The sequence below is a fragment of the Dendropsophus ebraccatus genome, chromosome 15, assembly GCF_027789765.1.
Source record: "Dendropsophus ebraccatus isolate aDenEbr1 chromosome 15, aDenEbr1.pat, whole genome shotgun sequence".
NCBI classification, from domain to species: Eukaryota; Metazoa; Chordata; class Amphibia; order Anura; family Hylidae; genus Dendropsophus; species Dendropsophus ebraccatus.
In genome coordinates, this window is record NC_091468.1 from 45,484,144 (window position 1) to 45,503,782 (window position 19,639).

A 19,639-nucleotide genomic window follows, 5' to 3' on the forward strand; every position below is an offset into this window, starting at 1 on the left:
CTGGCCTGGTGGTGTCCTGTCTCAGCCCATCACTGGCCTGGTGGTGTCCTCTCCTAGCCCATCACTGGCCTGGTGGTGTCCTCTCCTAGCCCATCACTGGCCTGGTGGTTTCCTGTCTCAGCCTATCTCTGGCCCAGTGGTGTCCTGTCTCAGCCCATCATTGGACTGGTGGTGTCCTTTCTCAGCCCATCACTTGCCCGGTGGTGTGCTGTCTCAGCCCATCACTGGCCCGGTGGTGTCCTGTCTCAGCCCATCACTGGCCCGGTGGTGTCCTGTCTCAGCCCATCACTGGCCCGGTGGTGTCCTGTCTCAGCCCATCATTGGCCTGGTGGTGTCCTGTCACAGCCCATAACTAGCCTGGTGGTGTCCTCTCCTAGCCCATCACTGGCCTGGTGGTGTCCTGTCTCAGCCCATGACTAGCATGGTGGTGTCCTCTTCTAGCCCATTACTGGCCCGGTGGTGTCCTGTCTCAGCCTATCATTGGCCTGGAGGTGTCCTGTCTCGGCCCATGACTAGCCTGGTGGTGTCCTCTCCTAGCTCATCACTGGCCCGGTGGTGTCCTGTCTCAGCCCATCACTGGCCTGGTGGTGTCCTCTCCTAGCCCATCACTGGCCCGGTGGTGTCCTGTCTCAGCCCATCACTGGCCTGGTGGTGTCCTCTCCTAGCCCATCACTGGCGCGGTGGTGTCCTGTCTCAGCCTATTACTGGCCCGGTGGTGTCCTGTCTCAGCCCATCACTGGCCCGGTGGTGTCCTGTCTTGGCCAGTGATTGGCCTGTTACTTCAGAGAGGGGACCAGAAGTGAGATCTGCAACTGCGGTGACCAGAGTGTCGCACAGACAAGGCCTGAGGACACTGAGGAACGTGATAAGGTAAGTAATAGCTTTATTATGTACTATATGAAGCAAGAGATACACAGACATAATTGAGCTGTCTAATAGGTTCTGTAAGCAAAATCAGCTAGATTGGTGCTAACTTATCCAGAATAACTTCTCGTGTAATACCCGAACCCACCACGAGCAGCGGGTACCGCTGACAAAAGTGTATGGGGACCATAAATTGTTTCTAAAATATTTTAAGCATTTAGGGCCCCACCTTCAACTTTGCCCAGGGCCACATCTATTTTATTTTAACTCTTATTTTATTAAAGATTTTCGATATAGACATGGAAACAAATAGCACACGGTATCAGATAAAGACAGTGCCAATCCAAGCAAAAGTTACAAATATCAACATAAGATCAGCGTATACAAGTCCGCCCATGAAACCTCATAGTATAACAAATAGTAAGCATGTCACCAAATAGAGTGAGAGTAGGACAAGGAGGCCCAACCCTGGTATGTAGAGCATAATATTGCATACAGTATAACTATAGCCACTTTAAATTCCAATACCCATGAGGACCAATGTCGTGTGGCACATGTAGTGACAAGGCGTCGTGGCTGACTTCGAATACAAGTCACGTAGGCACCAGAAAACAATACAAAAGAAGGCATTCAGGGAAAGGGGGGAGACAGGGAAGGGAAGGGGGAGTGGGGGGGAAGGAGAATACTAAAGAACAATGACACATCACGGCAGGGAAGACAGACAGCACTTACAGACATAAGGAAAGGGCAGGGCCACCCCCCGCCGGGGGTGCAAAAAACTTCTCTCACCTAAGGAGACAATAAGGGTGGAAAGTCCGTGGAGCTCTCAAAAAGGATCCAAGGTGTCCACAGTTTAGAGCACTTCTCTGTGCGGTCATGTACCTCCGCCACTAGTTCCTCAGACCTCTGTATCGCTTTAAGTTCGCCATGCCACTCAAACATAGAAGGGGCCACCACTGATTTCCAATGACGCGGTATTACCGACCGTGCAGCGGCTAACATGTGCCTCAGTATGCTTTTCTTTTGGGTCGCCAGGGAGCCAGGCAAGAGAGAGAGAAGAGCTATTTGCGGAGTATGTGGGATTGTCTTGCCAGAGTATTTTTCATATACCGCAAATACCCCCTCCCAGAAGCGCTGAATCAAGGGGCCCTCTCCGGTGAGACAGCGCCAGCACCGGTCCGATATCTCAGGATATATGCGGTGCAGCAGAGTTGGGCTCCTATACCAGCGGGACAGAAGCTTGTAATTCTTCCCCTTGGAGTGAGAGTCAATGGACAAGCTGTGCGAATTAGTGCAAATTTTAAGTTCATCTTCAGTGGAGAAGGTAACACTCAGGTCCCTTTCCCAAGCTGGGAAGAAGGGAGGCCTGTCGGTATTGCTCAGTGACAGGAGCATGGAGTACAATCTAGACAATGTCCCGGACTCTCCCTCTAACGACAAGACCCAAGTATCAAAGTCTGTAAGGACGGGGCTAGAAGGTGTACCCACCTGGGAGGCACGCATAAAAGAGACAAGCTGGTTATAGGTGAACCAGGATAGGATCCTATCAGGACACCCCGCCTGGAGCTCCGGCAAAGACGGGATCCCTGCCGCGACCAGTAAGTGGTGAAGCCTGGGCGCCTCCGCACGATTCCAAATCAGGAAAGATGAAGAGGACAGTCCGGGCTCAAAAGCCGGGTTGGAGAAAAGGGGAGTCATGGGGCCAGGTCTACAGGAGAGCCCGAATTTATGCAGCCAAACTTCCCATACACAAAACGTGTGCTTGGCCAAATACGGCCAGCCCGCAAGTGCATCCCTGTCAGGCTTAAGGAGCCAAGGAGACGAGGTCAGGGTCACCGGGGAGATAGTGGCCTCTAGGGCCACCCATTGTTTTGCGGCAGAGTGGTGGGACCAGTCAATAATTCTAGTGAGCACGGCTGCCTCGTGATAAATCCGCAGATCCGGAAGGCCCGTACCCCCCTGAGATTTAGATTTTGTGAGCACCCTGGCGCTAACTCTGGCCCTACTGGCTCCCCACACGTATCTGATAAAAGCGCGCTGTAGTTGCTTGAAATAACTAGCGGGAACAGTGATGGGGATTGTCTGGAAAATGTAAAGGAAGCGCGGTAGCACATCCATCTTGAGGACGTTCATACGTCCAAACCAAGAGAGACACCTACGATGATAGGCCTGTAGAAGATCCAACGTTTTCCTGTGCAGTGGGGAGTAGTTCAATGAATAGAGCAATTCCAAACAGGCAGGAATCTGCACCCCCAGATATTTGAGGCTCTCCTCCTGCCATTGGAAGGAGAAATTGGTTTTCACAAGCTGTAGCTCCTGGGGGGGCAGAGAAATATTAAGTCCTTCCGTTTTGGACAAGTTGACCCTGAAGTTGCTAAGCCTGCCAAACGGTTCAAATTCGTGCAACACCGATGGGAGGGACACAAGAGGACGGGTGACGTACAGAAGCAGATCATCTGCGTATAACGCGATCTTATGATGGTCCCCTCCGACCTCCATACCCCTCACATCCGCGCTGGACCGAAGCGCAACCGCAAGGTGTTCCATAGTGAGGATGTACAATAACGGGGACAAAGGGCAGCCCTGTCTCGTACCATTTTTGATCAAGAAGGCCTCCGACAGGATTCCATTAACTCTCACTCTAGCTGAAGGGAGTGAATAGAGGGCCATCACCCTGGAAACGAAGACAGGGCCAAGCCCAATCTGCGCCAGTGATGCCATCAAAAACTTCCAGTGAACCCTGTCGAAGGCCTTCTCTGCATCAACGGATAAAAGGCACAACCCAGTAGCAGAAGAACGTGCATGTGCTAGTAAAGTGATGGTACGGATTGTGTTGTCCCTCGCCTCCCTCCCCGGGACAAACCCAACCTGGTCAAAGTGAATAACGTGAGGGATAACCCCATTCAATCTAGTGGCTAGCATTTTGGAGTATAGCTTGATGTCGTAATTAATTAAGGAAATAGGTCTATAACTGCCACACTGCGAGGGGTCCTTCCCGGGCTTTGGCAGGACCACGACATGAGCCTCCAGTGACTGTTTGGGGAAAGGGTTAGACTCTGAGACTGAATTAAAAACCCTGGCTATGAAGGGGAGCAATCGTTCCTTGAATGTTTTGAAGAACAGAGCTGTAAACCCGTCAGGGCCAGGGCTTTTGCCATTCTTCAGAGAGGACACTGCTAAGTCCAGTTCCCCCTCCGTAAAGGGCTCCTCCATGCTTTCCCTGACGTCTAGGTCAATAGGGGGCAATGCCGTGGCATCAACATAAGTTCGGATCTTCGCATCAAGCTGTCGGGAGGAGAGGTCAGCATAATGTCCAGCTATGGAGTATAAGGAGCCATAATATCTCCGAAACTCTCCGGCTATCAGCCGCGGGTCATGAATTAACTTCCCTGTGTGATCTCTAATGTGAGGAACATAAGTTGGGGAGGTTCTGGGATGGATGTATCGAGCAAGAGCTCTACCACACTTGTTAGCATTTGCATATAGATAACCCCTAAAGCGAGTCCTCAGGTTGTTATCTATGGCAGAGATACGTGATCTAAGCTGTTCTCTCACACTAGTTATCAGCGGCAGAAGGGGAGGGTCCTGGGTTTGCTTATGCTTTCGGGAGAGATCCTCTAGTTCCGACAGTAATGCCTTAATTTTGGCACCTCGCTCCCTTTTCAGGCGAGCGCCTTGTTGGACACATATCCCCCTAATAACACACTTTAAAGCTTCCCACTGCACAGGAAGAGGCGTAGGATCATGGGTGTGTATGGCCAGGAATTCGGTGACTGCCTTTTCTATCTCAGCCTTGCAGACTAGGTCTTTCAATAGGGATTCGCTGAGGCGCCAAGTCCATTCCGTGGGAACGCCTCCAGGGACCCCAATTGTAAGAAACGTCGGACAGTGGTCAGACCAGAGAGCGGTGCCAATGGTAGCATGAGGCGTATGGATCAGCGCAGTATGCGATAGAAATATCATATCGATTCTGCTGTATGATCCATGAGCTGGCGAGAAATACGTATAATCTCGATCCGTGGGGTGCAACACCCTCCAGATATCCACCAACCTGTGGACACGAAGAGCCTCCCTGACCATTGTCACCGCCGACCTGGGAACCACCGAACAACCAGTGGAAGTATCAATAGAGGGGTCGAGAGTCAAGTTACAATCACCCCCTATTATCAGCGTACCTTCCATGAAAGCGTCCGCTTCCAACAAAATGTCTCTCAAAACCCTGCCCTGATCTGTATTAGGGAGATACACATTTCCTATAGTGTAGGTAGTAGAGGCCACCTTCAGTTTGAGAAAAGCATACCGTCCATTTGGGTCCACCAACGTATCCAGCAGGTCATGAGGAAGAGATCTGTGTAGGGCGATGGACACCCCTTTGGCTTTCACGTCAGGGTTGGTGCTATGCAACCAGTAAGAGAAATGGCGAGTCTGCAGCCGAGGTACATGATCCGCACGAAAATGCGTTTTCCTGTAAGAGAAGAACATGTACACGTTGTTTATGCATAGCGTAAGTGATGTACGATCTCTTTGACGGCTCATTAAAGCCGCGGACATTCAGGGACGCCACCTTAAGAGATGTAGGCGCCATGTGTGCCAATGGAGTGCGGGGGGTGGAGGGGAAGACACAAGAGGGATTGACAAACACACACCGGAACAAAAAAACACACACGAACACTAACAGACAAGACACCATAAGAACAAGGACTCACAGGTGAAGTCCTGTAACTGAGGAAATCTACACTCCACAGAAAAAGAGAAACGTAACGACCAGCGCGTATAGCGCCTCCCTAAAAGTGGAACCTGACTAACACTAAGAGTAGCGGCTCCCGCCGCGAAGTAAACATTAATGCAAATTCTGAATACCGTAGATAACCCCTAACAATAGAGAAGCCCTCTCCCCCTCCCCTCTAACTAACGGTGGGTATAAGCCGTGACGCTTGTGGTATAAGGACCCTAAGACATATACCCCCCCATTTAGTATACAGCATCTCGGCCAATATTAAGCGAACAAGACAAACTAGACAAACATGTTAAGCGAAATCTTCTAAGGACTGTAATGAACCCCATTGCCCAAGACAGCAATGAAACAAGATGTACACATAAGGAGCAACCGATGTTAAAGAGAAAAACAGAACTGCGGCACACACATAGAAATAAGTACTGTCAACATTGAGCCCATCCCTTGGGCTCCAGGCTAGCGAACCAAGAGCGAGGATATATTTCCGTCGCCCATGGCTATAAGGCACATGACTACAACATATGTCAGGAAAGATCATATCAGTCCTCTGTGGTAGCATTGCCAGGTGCGGGCCGTGCAGAGCTGCCCAATTCAGGCACGGTGGGGGTCAGCGACCATCCAGGAAGTCGGACCGGTGGCAGTCCTAGAGCCTGCAGAAAAGAGGACAGTTCAGATGGATCTTTGAGGGTATGTCGCTTGTTTCCCTGTCGCACGACCAACTGAAATGGGAAACCCCACATATAGGGGATCTCTTTCTCGCGAAGCATCTCCAGCAGAGGGCGCAGTGCACAGCGCTGAGCAAGGGTATGGCGCGACAGGTCTTGTAGAAGTGTCAGGGATGCGCCATCAAAGTCTATGAATTCCTCCTTTCTAGCTGCGCGCATAATCTCCTCTTTAATCGAATAATAGTGCAGCCTGCATATAACATCACGCGGCCGGTTGGGGTCAGAGCTGACAGGGCCCAGAGCTCTATGCGCTCGGTCAATCTCCAAGTCTTTAGACACAGGACGCTGCAAAATGGAGCTGAACACCCCTTGTAGGGTTGGAATCAAATCCACTTTTTTGGTAGCCTCAGGCAGGCCCGTATCCTTATATTATTGCGCCTGCTCCTGTTTTCATTATCATCGTGCATGCGGTATAGCTGGGCTATATGAAAATCATGTGTGTCCACTCTAGCCACTTTTTCCTCAAGCTGGGCTGACATAGTGGCCTGGTCAGCGGCCATTTCATCAACTTTTGCCTCTGCAGACTGAATGGCAGCCTTAATGGAAGTAAGCTCCTGTTTATATGACAGTTCTAAACGTTGTACAAAGTGCTCCATTTCCTGGCGGGTGGGCAATTGTTTTACATGTTCCTGCCAGTCCCATGCCTGTGAGTCTGTCATGGCCTGCGTGGGATCAGGCTGAGAGCCAGTGGTGCTGTGCTGTGAGGAGGCAGGGGACGCCATGTGCTCTGGGGAAAATGGCGGCGCCGTGGCCGAGAGGGAGCTGGAAGTGAGTGCGCCGGTAGCCGCGAGGCCCCCAAGGCGCTGGCTTTTACCTCCGGTCCGTGCGGGGGTGGTATGCAGGGTCTCCTCCACTCCCTCCCTTAACGTAACAGACCTCAGGCTCCGGTGACGGGCGCGCTGTGTCCCTGTGTGCGCCGCCGGCTCCGGTGTCTCCTCCGGCGGCAGGACGCTAGGCCGCGTCCCGGCGCTGACGAACTCGTCCAGGCGGCTCTGCCGGGGGGGCGAACGCTGACTCCGGGTACCGGACTGTGCCTGGCGGCTTTTCCCTCTCATATGGCCGGGCGATTGGGCTGAGGAGAGCGGGGTTAAGCGGTGCTATAAGGCTTCGCGGCGGGAGCGCTGCTGAGGTGCGTCCTCACTCCTCCATTGCTAGGCCACGCCCCCCAGGGCCACATCTAGTCTAAAACGCTGCGGATAAGAGACCTGTCATTTTCAATAATATTACATTATCATCCCGCTGCGAGTATGTAAATGCTGCCCCCCTTAATCCCCCCACCACCGGGAGCATACTGTTCCAGGCTCCCGGAGGTCAGTGACTGCGGTCCGCCCCCACCTGCTCAACTCAAGCTGCAGGGGAGGCAGGAGTGGTAAGAAGATTCACAGTAGGAAACACTGAATCTAGGGGGGCAGAGGGTACATGGGCCAACTACAGAGGGAAGTATAAAATATGGGGACTACCTGCAGAGGGGAATGTGTACAGTATAGGGGGAGAAGTACAGAGGGGGGAGGGAGGTATACAGTATAGAGGCCTAACCAGATGGGAACTTACAGTATAGGAGCCTAACAACAGTGGGTAGTAATAGTTTTCCATTGCATGAATACAGCACTTCTCTCACTACCTTCCAGTTTCTTCCATGTTTTTCAAATGTTTCCAAGACCTCCATTTGTATACCCGAGTTTGGCAGCTATTCTTCTTGCACAGACACAGCCACTGCTGCCCACATTTTGGGCTTGTTAGAGGCCGAAAGTCTTAAGGCAGGTGAATATCTGATCATTTCTGGTTACAGCCTTATATTTCTTTTAGCAGTTTTCTGATCACCTTCTGTCTGGCTCCTCTACCATTCATATATTTACTGAACGCTACAAAGAGCTTCTTATAGACCCGGTGGAATTCATACCGATTTGTGTTTGACCAAAATAAGACATCTTATATTAATTTTTGTCACGTGCACAGCAGCGACAGAGCCTACAGTTTGGCAACTTCCGGCCACCAGGGGGAGCTCACCACAGCACACTCGTACAGCACAGCAGCTCTACATCTGACGGAAGGGGAAAATGGGGATGGCGGCAGACAACGGGGCTCTCAATGCCTTGCCTGCAAGTTTATAAGTGACAGCCGCAGAAGGGAACATTGGGTTTGGCGGCAGGTTGCGGTCATGTCCTGCATGCAGCTGCTCTGCAATGGATGGTGAAGGTAGGGGACAACTGCAGCGGACTAAAAAGAATCACAGGTGCATCTAACTATGTTACTATTTAGATCTCTGTTGATACGTTGATCCAGGGATTATTCTGATCGCCATTGGATTCTGGAAGGTATTTTCTCCCCATGATGGGGCAATTATCATCTGCCTCATAAGGATTTTTGCCTTCCCCTGGATCAACACAGTAGGGTTTCCCTAGGTTGAACCTGATGGACTTGTCTTCTTTCAGCCTTATTAACTATGTGTTCTGTTTGGCGGGCATGCTTCGGGGGAGGCCTTATATTTAGCAATTCAGCAAAACCTCTACTAGGTCTTATTTTCAGGGGATGTCTTATTTTTGGGAAAACAGAGTATGGGATTCTTTATTGTGGATTTATCACGGAGAAGCATTTGGACCTCAAATTGCTATAGGTTATGTTCACACTACGGAACGGCCGGATGTTCACGTAATGTGAACATAGCCTTAAATTGTTCTTGGAGTTGTGGCCATTAGCAAAATATCACCTGGACTGATGGTGCTTGTCACATATGCTGGCAGAAATTATGTTTCTAGCAACCATTCCTTTTGCAGCGCTCACAGTGGGTATTGCAGCATGCATCAGCCTGTATTTTTCTTTCTGAAGAACAGATAGAGACCAAAAACAGGATCCTGAAGGCTTTGAGGTGGTCATCACTGACAAGCCAGCATCTGAAGACCATATCTTCTTACATGCAGTCTCATTTTACATGCACCAGATAATGAAAGTATAAAAATTGCCCAGGACAGTGAAGAAACCAGAAAGGAGGAGACCAACACCGAGTAATATGAGAACAAGAATATGGAGAAGAACACTGAGAATACGAAAGCTTCCAGACCACCATCTTCTATTTATGGCAGATTTAACTGCAATAGACAACCACACCATGCCTTGTAAATAATGCACACGGATGGGAGGAGGAGGAAGACCCGTCTGTAAATGTTAAAAATAAATTTACTTAAAAAAAAACTCAGACCCCATTACACTGAATTGTAGAAAAGAACACAGAAATGATTACAAATAAAGAAAACCAAACAGGATGTTTTTAGTGAAAGTTGCAGGTGGTAACATATTGATCATTAATTTACACTAAGTGATCAGATCTGCTTTTAGTCCAAGATCTGTCCTGGGGTCCGTTCGGCAGGTGATGCAGTTATTGTCCTAAAACTCTACTTTTAAACTTGCAGCCCCGTGCCCAACGGGAGTTTCTGTGCCCTAACTTTGCACCACCCCTCCGTCCCTCCTCTTCATCATTAGGAATGCCACTGGAACATTTTCTCCTATCTGAACATTGCACAGGTGCTTAACGATCCAGCCCATGTTCCGTATTCACACAGGTAAGGAATAGGAGACAATCTGCCTGGAGCATTCCTAACGATGAGGGGGGCGGGGAGGAGGGACAGAGAGGGTGTGCCAGCCTAATGCATATGCAATCTAAGCCCCAGCCGTTGGGCACGGGGCTGCCAGTTTAAAAGTTGCTTTTTAGGACAATAACTGCATCACTTGCCGAACGGACCCCAGGACAGATCTTGGATTAAAGCAGCTCTCCGAAGGTACAAGTGGTTGGGGGGGGGGGGCAGATTGTGGGTACAGAGCCGCTTTAAGCCTATCTCACACATAGGGTAAATCACTGAAAGACAGTTTACAAAAAGCGCTCTGGGAATTTTAGTGAACGACCAACGACGATTTGAGAACATGTTAAAAGATCAAAAAGATTTCTCGCTCGTCGCTTCATCGTTCGCTGTGTTAACACAAGCCGATTATCGCTCAAATGTGTAAACGCATTACTTTATTATAATACATGTAGGATGACCTGTGAAAGGGTCCTGTTACACACTGTACATAAGCCAATATTGCATTGTGTAATTTTTGGCTAGCTATCAGCTGATCGGCCATTCCATCATGCTGAAAAATGATCAACCATCACCTGCACATCTCCCTGTGTAACAATGCGGACAATGGTGGATTACAGCAAAGGGCTGCATAAACAATCCAGCGATCATTTGTGTGGTCTGGCCGCGTGGCTGATCGGGCCTTCTGAAGGCTCTGTAAATCACATAGAAGGTGACTATGTGCTGAGTCATAGCTCTTAAAACCTTTGTACTAGCTATTTTCCCATAGTAAAATAAAGAGAGACAGGGCCTCAGGGCAAAAACTGTATGGTTGGAAGATCAGAGGAGGTTGCTGTGAGTAAAAAGTAATCGGCATCAGAAGTGTTTTGTAACTTCACAAATGTTAGTAAAGGCAGACGGCACTGTTAGGTGTTGGGTTTTATACACCTGTGGCAATGGGACTGAATAAAACCTGAAGTCAATGATTAGGAAGAGGGGTCCAATACTTTTGCATGTTTCAATTCAATTTAAGCATGCTTAAATCTATCCAAACCAGAATTCTTGGCATTTGATTACCAGTGGCTGAAGAAGTTGGATGCAGCCCTGGGGAGACCTGGAAACATGATCGTATCCATGCTTTCCAGGCAGCCTTAGGGCTGCATCCAACTTTTTCAGCCACCCGAGACTTCCGGGTTTGGACAGACTTAGGGTAGCTTCACACGTACCGTATCGCTGCGTATTTAACGCTGCGTTTTTATCGCTGCATGTTTGGTGCGAATTTTACATGCGAGTTTTGATTTTCACATGAAAATCATGTGAAAATCAAAACACGCATGTAAAGTTCGCACCAAACATGCAGCGATAAAGACGCAGCGATACGGTACGTGTGAAGCTACCCTTAAGCATGCTCAAGTTGCGCTCATCTCTATGAGGGACACTTATAAAGACTAGCGTACTTGTTTTGACCTGTGCCTGCCTGCGGGTGCCTAAATCTATACCTGCTCCCAAACAGGTGTAGATTTCTTCCTGCGAGCATCACGCTGCCATTGATCACCAGATGGGGGTGTAGATTTGGCCACATGTTGAGAACACAATGTGGGAACATGGCCTGATGGGCAAAGTGCTCCTGCAAGCTGTACTGGTCTTCCTGGTGTCATGGAATCTATGGTGGAGATTTATTAAACTCTTAGGGCTCATTCAAACGATCCGTTCCGCCACCCCCACCGCGAGGACTGTAGGATTGTGCCATGGATCTGCCAATAGAAGTGCAGCCCCCTGTGCTGCCTGGCAGCAGATAAGATAGGAGCACAGAAGACAACTACTCGCCCCATACCGGTGACCAAGTGAGCCAGCCAGCACAGGGGGAGATAAGTTGATCTGCAATATGTGGGGGTGCAGCTACCTCCTGTTGGCTTGTACTCCACCCATCTTCTGTGGGTATTTTCAAGTTGGATCCTTCATGCCCAGTTTGTAGGCTTAGGCTGAGTTCACGCGTAACGAATTCGCAGCGAGATCTGCTGCGGATCCCTGCCCTGTACACTCTATGGGCAGACAAACTCGCAGCGGGATGCCTATCCCGCTGTATGTCCACAGCCCGCCCCATTAACCCCCCCCTGCAGCGTATACATCACCTTTTCCATGCTCCGGTGGTGTTGGGTGGGGGTTAATGAGACGGGCTGCAAGTTTATCTGCCCATATAGAGTGTACAGGGCAGGGATCTGCAGCGGATCTCGTATGAACGCACCCTTAGGCCATGTTCACACTACGTAAAAGTACGGCCAATGTGGAACATTGCCTACATTTCTATGGGATCCCAGCCGGAGCGTACACACATGGTATACGCTCCGGCCGGGATCCTGTGCAGTGCCGCAAATAACTGACATGTTAGTTTTCTGCGGCTGCAATTAAAAGAATTGCGGCTGTAGGAAACCCTCAGTTCACACAATGGCGGCTCCGGCCTCTTGCTTCATTGTGTGCTGTGGAAGGTTCTGATGCGGACGTGCGCTGATGCACCCGCCTCAGAACCCTGCGGCCCGAAAGATCATCCGGCCGGTACTTAAGTGCCGGCCTGGATGATCCGGGCAGAGACCAGTCGTTCCATGACCCGGCCGGGTCACGGAACGGCCGATCTCACACGTGTGAACATAGCCTTAACGTTCAAGAGGCCATCGTAGGACCACCACTCTGAAGTTCACCTTGAGGTGGTGAGATGGTACACTCTGTTTGATATAGTTTCAAAAACGTTTGCAGTTTAGAAAAGGTTCTTATGGTGCGTACACCGGGGGGCAATTCCTGGCATGTCAATTCTTTGAGCGGAGAGGCGCGGGCCCTCACATTGTTAGAGATAGCAGGCGGGATTCGGTGCAGAATTTCGTCGCGTATTCTGTAGTGTGAACAGGCCCTTAGAGTCTTTTGTTTCCAATAGCAACCAATCACAACTCAGCTTTCATATTACCAGAGCAGTAGAAGAAACAAACGCCGAGCTGTGACTGGTTGCTATAGGAAACAAAGAGAACCTCACTATAACTCTCCCTCTCTGAGCCTGCACAGATATATTAGGTTTGTACCTACAGAGAATTTATGTACAGGAGTATGGTGAGGGGTCAAAGGGCAGAAGCCATGACCTTCCTGTTGTTGCTGGGACTGACACCAGCACCTGGGGCCCCGCTGCTCCCAGCATGCCCCGGGGGCCACCTGTCGCAGTTGTCAGGTCGCAGGCCACAGCCGCCCACACTGCTCCCGCCCGGCTCGCTGCTAGGCTCCTCCCCGCTCCTGTCAGCTCGGTCATGTGACTTGACAGCTCGGCTCCTGGGAGGGATCGCGAAGCCGAACGGCCGAATCACTTCCGGAAACAGCCGAGCTGAACTGAGCATCCCCAACCAAAATGGCGGCGGCTGTGGTGATGATGGTTCGGTGAGGCAGTGAGTGACTCCGCTTGTCGCCGCCTCGGTCACATCTGGGGGAAATTAACTCCTTGCCCCTCGTTACTCTTCGCCCCATCTTCCCGTCCCTCCTCGTAGAGCTCCGGTGGCAGCGCGGTCCTCACTCCTGCTCGTCCCCGGGCCTGCAGCCAGAAGCGGCGCCGCATAGACCGGCTGACGGGGCCGCGGGCAGCGCTAGATCCATGCTCGGGACGCGGGACACATGAACGATGTGTGAAATCTGCGCAGACCTGGTGGAGGTGTTAAACGAGAGTAAGTGAGGGCGGGAGGGAGCGGGCCGGGGCCGCCGATCCTCCCCGTCATTGATGGAGAAGTGACCGGGGCCTAGGAGCTGCAGGCCTCGGGCTGTCACCTGTCAGGGGGCTGAGGGGGTCGGACGTGGGGACAGCTCCCACCATGACAGCTCCCCTGCAGGCCATGCTCCGCGCTCTAACATGGATGTCTATGGCAGCATCGCTTTACGGCTCCATTCTCCGCTGTTTTATAACCTTTATATCACGTGGTCCCGGGCAGAGGCCTCCGGCCCCGGGGTGAGGGTAGGAAGACCTCCCCTGTGCTCTGTACTATGGGGTCTCATTTACCACACTGCCCCTTGTTGCCCATAGCAACCAATCAGAGCTCGGCTTTCATTTTACCATAGCTGTTTAATAAGTGGAAGCTGAGCTCTGATTGGTTACTATGGACAACGAGGGCAGTGATGGGGTGGGTGGGCACCAGGGATCAGTGATGGGATGGGTGGGCACCAGGGATCAGTGATGGGATGGATAGCACTAGGGATCCGTAATGGGATGGGTGGGCACCAGGGATCAGTGATGGGGTGGGTGGGCACCAGGGATCAGTGATGGGATGGATAGCACTAGGGATCAGTAATGGGGTGGGTGGGCACCAGGGATCAGTGATGGGATGGGTGGGCACCAGGGATCAGTGATGGGGATGGGTGGGCACCAGGGATCAGTGATGGGGATGGGTGAGCACCAGGAATCAGCGATGGGGATGGGTGGGCACCAGGGATCAGTGATGGGATGGATAGCACTAGGGATCCGTAATGGGATGGGTGGGCACCAGGGATCCGTGATGGGGTGGGTGGGCACCAGGGATCAGTGATGGGGTGGGTGGGCACCAGGGATCAGTGATGGGATGGATAGCACTAGGGATCAGTAATGGGGTGGGTGGGCACCAGGGATCAGTGATGGGATGGGTGGGCACCAGGGATCAGCGATGGGGATGGGTGAGCACCAGGAATCAGCGATGGGGATGGGTGAGCACCAGGAATCAGCGATGGGGATGGGTGAGCACCAGGAATCAGCGATGGGGATGGGTGGGCACCAGGGATCAGTAATGGGATGGGTGGGCACCAGGGATCAGTAATGGGATGGGTGGGCACCAGGGATCAGTAATGGGATGGGTGAGCACCAAGGATCAGTAATGGGATGGGTGGCACCAGGGATCAGTAATGGGATGGGTGAGCACCAGGGATCAGTAATGGGATGGGTGGGCACCAGGGATCAGCAATGGGGATGGGTGGGCACCAGGGATCAGCGATGGGGTGGGTGGGCACCGGGGATCAGTAATGGGATGGGTGGGCACCAGGGCTGTGATCAGTAATGGGATGGGTGGGCACCAGGGCTGTGATTAGTAATGGGATGGGTGGGCACCAGGGCTGTGATCAGTAATGGGATGGGTGGGCACCAGGGCTGTGATCAGTAATGGGATGGGTGGGCACCAGGGCTGTGATCAGTAATGGGATGGGTGGGCACCAGGGCTGTGATCAGTAATGGGATGGGTGGCACCAAGGATCAGTAATGGGGTGGATGAAGTGCCTAATCCTGTACCCCCACCATGTATGCAGGCCAGCAGGGTAGTATTAGGGTTTGTGATGCAGAAAGCAGATCCCTCCTGAGTACTCTGCATACAGGAATCCTGTATTATATAGGTGGCAAGTGCCTGATCTGGGGGTCTGGCAGCAGGGACCACCACTGTTCTTGGAAATGTGAGTCTGTGAGAGGTGGTCGGTGCTGCTCCATTCAATGTCCCGGTGCTTGGGTTCTCCTGATAGACAATGGACTGGTATCTGATGATGGAAATACCCTGTGAAAGGGGATATTGGTCTGTGGTTATTGTGACATGTCATGGCTGGGGACGCCCCCGTCTTCTGTGTATACATATAGATGCAGAGCTTAGGGCCCTTGGACACTGAGCACAGGAGGCTGAATTTACGAGTGGAGGCCACATGGCGGATTCAGCCTGTCCTATTGTTCAATAGTTTCCCTTGCGCCTCTGTTCTTCACTCATGTTTATTCTATGAACGGAGAGCAGATGCGTAAGAGAAATCCTATTAAAGCAATGGGACAAGCGGAATCTGCCCCGTGGACTCCACTTGTAAATTCAGCCTCTTTTGCTCAGGGTGCAAGGGCACTTACCTAGAGTCCAGTGTGTAGGTAAAGCCTACAGGTGGGGGCTGATCGCTGGGATCTCCAGTGCTGCCCACTATGGGAGTCCGGGCTGCACGGTGGTCTCTCATGCGCTGTCACTTAGGGTCCATTTACACAGAAAGATTATTTGCCAAAGATTTGAAGCCAAAGCCAGGAATGGATTTGAGAAGAGAAGAAATGTCAGGCTTTCCATAATGACCTGATCTCTGCTTATAGTCTTTCTGGCTTTGGCTTCAAATCTTTGGCAGATAATCTTTCTGTGTAAATGGACCCTAAGAGTGCCTTTACACAGAGAGATTTATCTGACAGATTTTCGAAGCCAAAGTCAGGAATGGATTTGAAAAGTGGAGAAATCTCAGTCTTTCCTTTATGACCTGATCCCTGTTTATCATCTATTCCTGGCTTTGTCTTCAAAAATCTGTCAGATAAATCTCTGTAAACGCAGCATCAGTAGCGTAAATTTCTGGACCAAATCTGCAGTGTGTGAATATACTTGTAGTAAACGTCAGTGCAGCAGCATCCCTTTAATAAACCAATAGGCCCCTCATGTGAGAGGGTATCCGGTTTAGGGTTACAGTCATCCGCCATACGGCAGTCTGCCTGGGGTGGGATTTGTTGGGGGGCTCGGCTTCTGGCTTTCTCTTTCTTTTCCGGAATCTTCTGAATGTGTTTGCATTAGGACACACAGCTTCTTGGAGATGTTGTGATCCTGCCGGAGCCTGGTTGTTGCGTTTGGTTGGCACTGGTTCTCAGACAAAGCTCTCCTGCTAATACAAATATATCAGGAAACTTCTAGAAATGCTGATGTGAATTCCTTGTGCTGTGGCCTCCCTGTCGCTCCTTTGTCTCTGTGATGGATGGGCTCGCACCGCTTTACACCTGTGGTGACTGAATGTTGTTTGGAGTGGAAGCAGCTCGTGCCGCAGGGGACTGGTTGGGGTGACGTTTCCTGGAAGTTTCCTTTAGTAACACGTTGTCCTGAACAGGTTTATGTCTGGGTTATGGGTCACTGGATTTCAGGCCTGTGTCAGTGAACTTAGTGACAGATTTGGCTTTCTTGTAGGGTCACAGTGTCATATGCAGCCCTGGTTTGCATTGCATTCAGGTGTCCTTCACGCGTCTGACATTGTGTCTGTGATAGATCATCAGATGGCGGTATGGTCTGGACGCATGTCTGTTATTCATTTGGTCTAAAAGTATCTTCCATTCACCTAACCTGTGGTGCACTTCTGTAGCATCTATGACTCTTAAAGCCCTATTCCACCAACAGATCTGACGACAGATTATCTGCCAAAGATTTGAAGCCAACCCCAGGAACAGACTATAATCAGAGATCAGGTCATATAGAAAAGACTGGATTTCTCCTCTTTTCAAATCCACTCCTAGGTTTGGCTTCAAATCTTTGACAGATAATCTGTTGTAAGATCTGTTGGTGGAATAGGGCCTTTAGGCTTGGTTCACATGTACTGGATCGCAGCTGATTTCACACTGAGTTCCGCTGTGAAATCCACTTCGATTTCTGGTACTGTCATTTTGTATGGTTTACATACTAGCAGCGTATTTTTTTTAATTCCACTGCGAGTATGTAAAGCCTCATTCCACTTAACCCGCCGTATAATACTTTACCCATCTGCACTCCACTCTGCTTCTGTGGCTCCAGGCTCCCTGACGTCCTGCTCAGTGAATCCCGTTGACGTCTTGTCGCAGCCACTGATTGGCTGAGCGAGATGTTGGAGCCACAGAAGCAGGCAACAGTGGGTTAAGGGGGACCGGGACTTACATATTCGTAACGGAATGAAAAATCTGCTGAAAGTAGGCAAACCCATATAAACTGACAGGAGCGGGAATCGCAGTGGATTTTCGCTGCGGAACTTGCATTGTGAATTCAGATTTAGGGTATAAACCCACACACTGTATACGCAGCAAATACGCAGCAGATGTGATGGTGAAGATTTGAAGCTGTGTTCAGTTATTTAGATAAAATCTGCTGCGTATTTGCTGCGAGTTTGCTGCGTATCGCAGTAGTAAATACGCTGCATATACGGTGTGTGGGTTTGTACCCTTAAAGCAAATGTCCCAGCGGTTTTTACCATGAATAGACAGGCGCCGGAACGGGGAAACCAGTGCTGGAGCCCTTTTTTTTTTTTTTTTTTGAACCGTGGCTTGGTTCCCACGCATGTTCTATTACCGAGCACCGGCCTGACCTGAAGCACTGGGGGAGGGCTAATCCTCCCCTCTATAAGGCGGCAACATTATAATCAGGTAACCGGGCCGTGGTTCAAAAAAAAAAGGATCGCAGCATCGGCATCCCCATGCTGCCACCATTTTTTTTCATGGTAAAAACAGAAAACCGATGTACCGCTGGTACATTTTCTTTAAGCATATTGATAGAAGTTTGCTTTTTGAAGGGATTGTTCAGGCATAGTCCATACACAATACTACACTGTGTGATGGATCCTATTCATTTCAATGGCAACCTTGCCTGATACTCACTGGGCATCAAATGCCAACCCAGTTGCCCAGTGTGCTGTTGTGGCTTTTCCACAACCGGATGGCGTCTTTAGGGGTATGTTCACACAGAAAATCAGGCGGAACTCTCCGCTGTGGAATCCCGCCTGCCTCAGTGTGGCACTGCTTCTCTATGTTAGAGCGCGCTTCTCCGCTGCCACGTCTCTCCGCTCAAAGAAGTGACATGTCACTTCGCTGAGCAGGAAGCGGCGGCAGCGGAGGAGTGCGCGATCTCCCATAGACGGGCTATGACACACTAAGGCAGGCGGGATTCCACCTGATTTACTCAGTGTGAACATACCCTAAAGGGAACCGGTCATGTTGCTGGTGCTCTGTAAACAGCCCCCCAGTATTTGTCGGGAGGGGTTTTACTGAGCATTGGCGACATGAAGGGTTCCCTTTAATTCTCCTGCTGATGTGTAATATCATGTATTGTCACTATCATGGCATCGGATGAGTAGGTGAGTACATGTGCGGTATTGATTTGTGGTTTTTGTCTCTGTATTTTATTCCTTTTTTCCTCATCCGTTTTCTGCACAGATGTGATATGAGTGAAGTTTTCCACTCGAAATGTTTCAGAACATGAAGAATAGGAATGAGTATTTGGTGTAGTCCCTGCAGACCTGCATTAAAAGGTTACATTGTAATGGATCAATAGAAATGAGTCCAGTTATGACTTGGGGGATGGGTAGTCTTTTTTAGCAGTAAGTGTGAGCGCTCTTGTATTCGATAATGGAACGTGTGCCAATATTTGCTCTAATTATCACTTATTTTACTAATAATTCCCTTCCTTTTACCTATCATTATGGTGGAGCCAGGCTGCACACCGCCCTGTATCAGGTGCTTTATATCTGTATATTGGGATGACCGGCCATCAGATTGGGCAATGCAGTAACCTTTTTTATTGTGAGTTTTGTATATGATGAAATAACCTTGTGTACTGTGGTCACCCTGATCCCACTGAGTTTTAGGGTCTGTCATATGTAAAAGGAGGGATGCAGCATTGTATTACAATGAATGACCTTGCATATGAAATAACGGATAATTTAGTGTTGGTGTAAAGCCGTCTCTTCACTGCTCTTCACAGTTTATTGCTAGAGACGAGCAAGTCTCGAGCACGCTTGTGTCCGTCCCAACCCAACATTTGATTACCGGTAGCTGAAGAAGTTGGCTGCAGCCCCAGAGCCTGTTCACATTGAGCAAGGCCCCTATTACATAGGCCAATCAGCTTGTTCTCTGCTTGTGCTATTACACGCGCTGACAGCGAGCAGGTAAGAGCGGGGGAGCTGCGGAAGGGGAGAACGTCCGGGAAGCCCATAGGAGATAGCTGCAGTCTGCCTACACGGAGCAACGGCAAGCAGACCTTCGTTATTGTTGAAAA

The 19,639-nt window shown here is 50.3% G+C and overlaps 1 protein-coding gene across 4 annotated transcripts in view; it reads left to right on the forward strand.

The window, feature by feature from the left end:
- The first annotated feature begins 13,196 nt into the window (after window positions 1-13,196).
- Window positions 13,197-19,639, forward strand: part of USP34 (ubiquitin specific peptidase 34) — a 129,344-nt gene continuing 122,901 nt past the window's right edge. For 2 of the 4 annotated variants that reach the window (XM_069955088.1, XM_069955087.1), the window contains exon 1: window positions 13,197-13,570. In XM_069955088.1, the coding sequence (XP_069811189.1) occupies window positions 13,528-13,570 (43 nt within the window). In that variant the 5' untranslated portion in view covers window positions 13,197-13,527. The remainder of the gene's footprint in view (window positions 13,571-19,639) is intronic. The other 2 variants (XM_069955086.1, XM_069955089.1) reach the window with 1 other exon arrangement.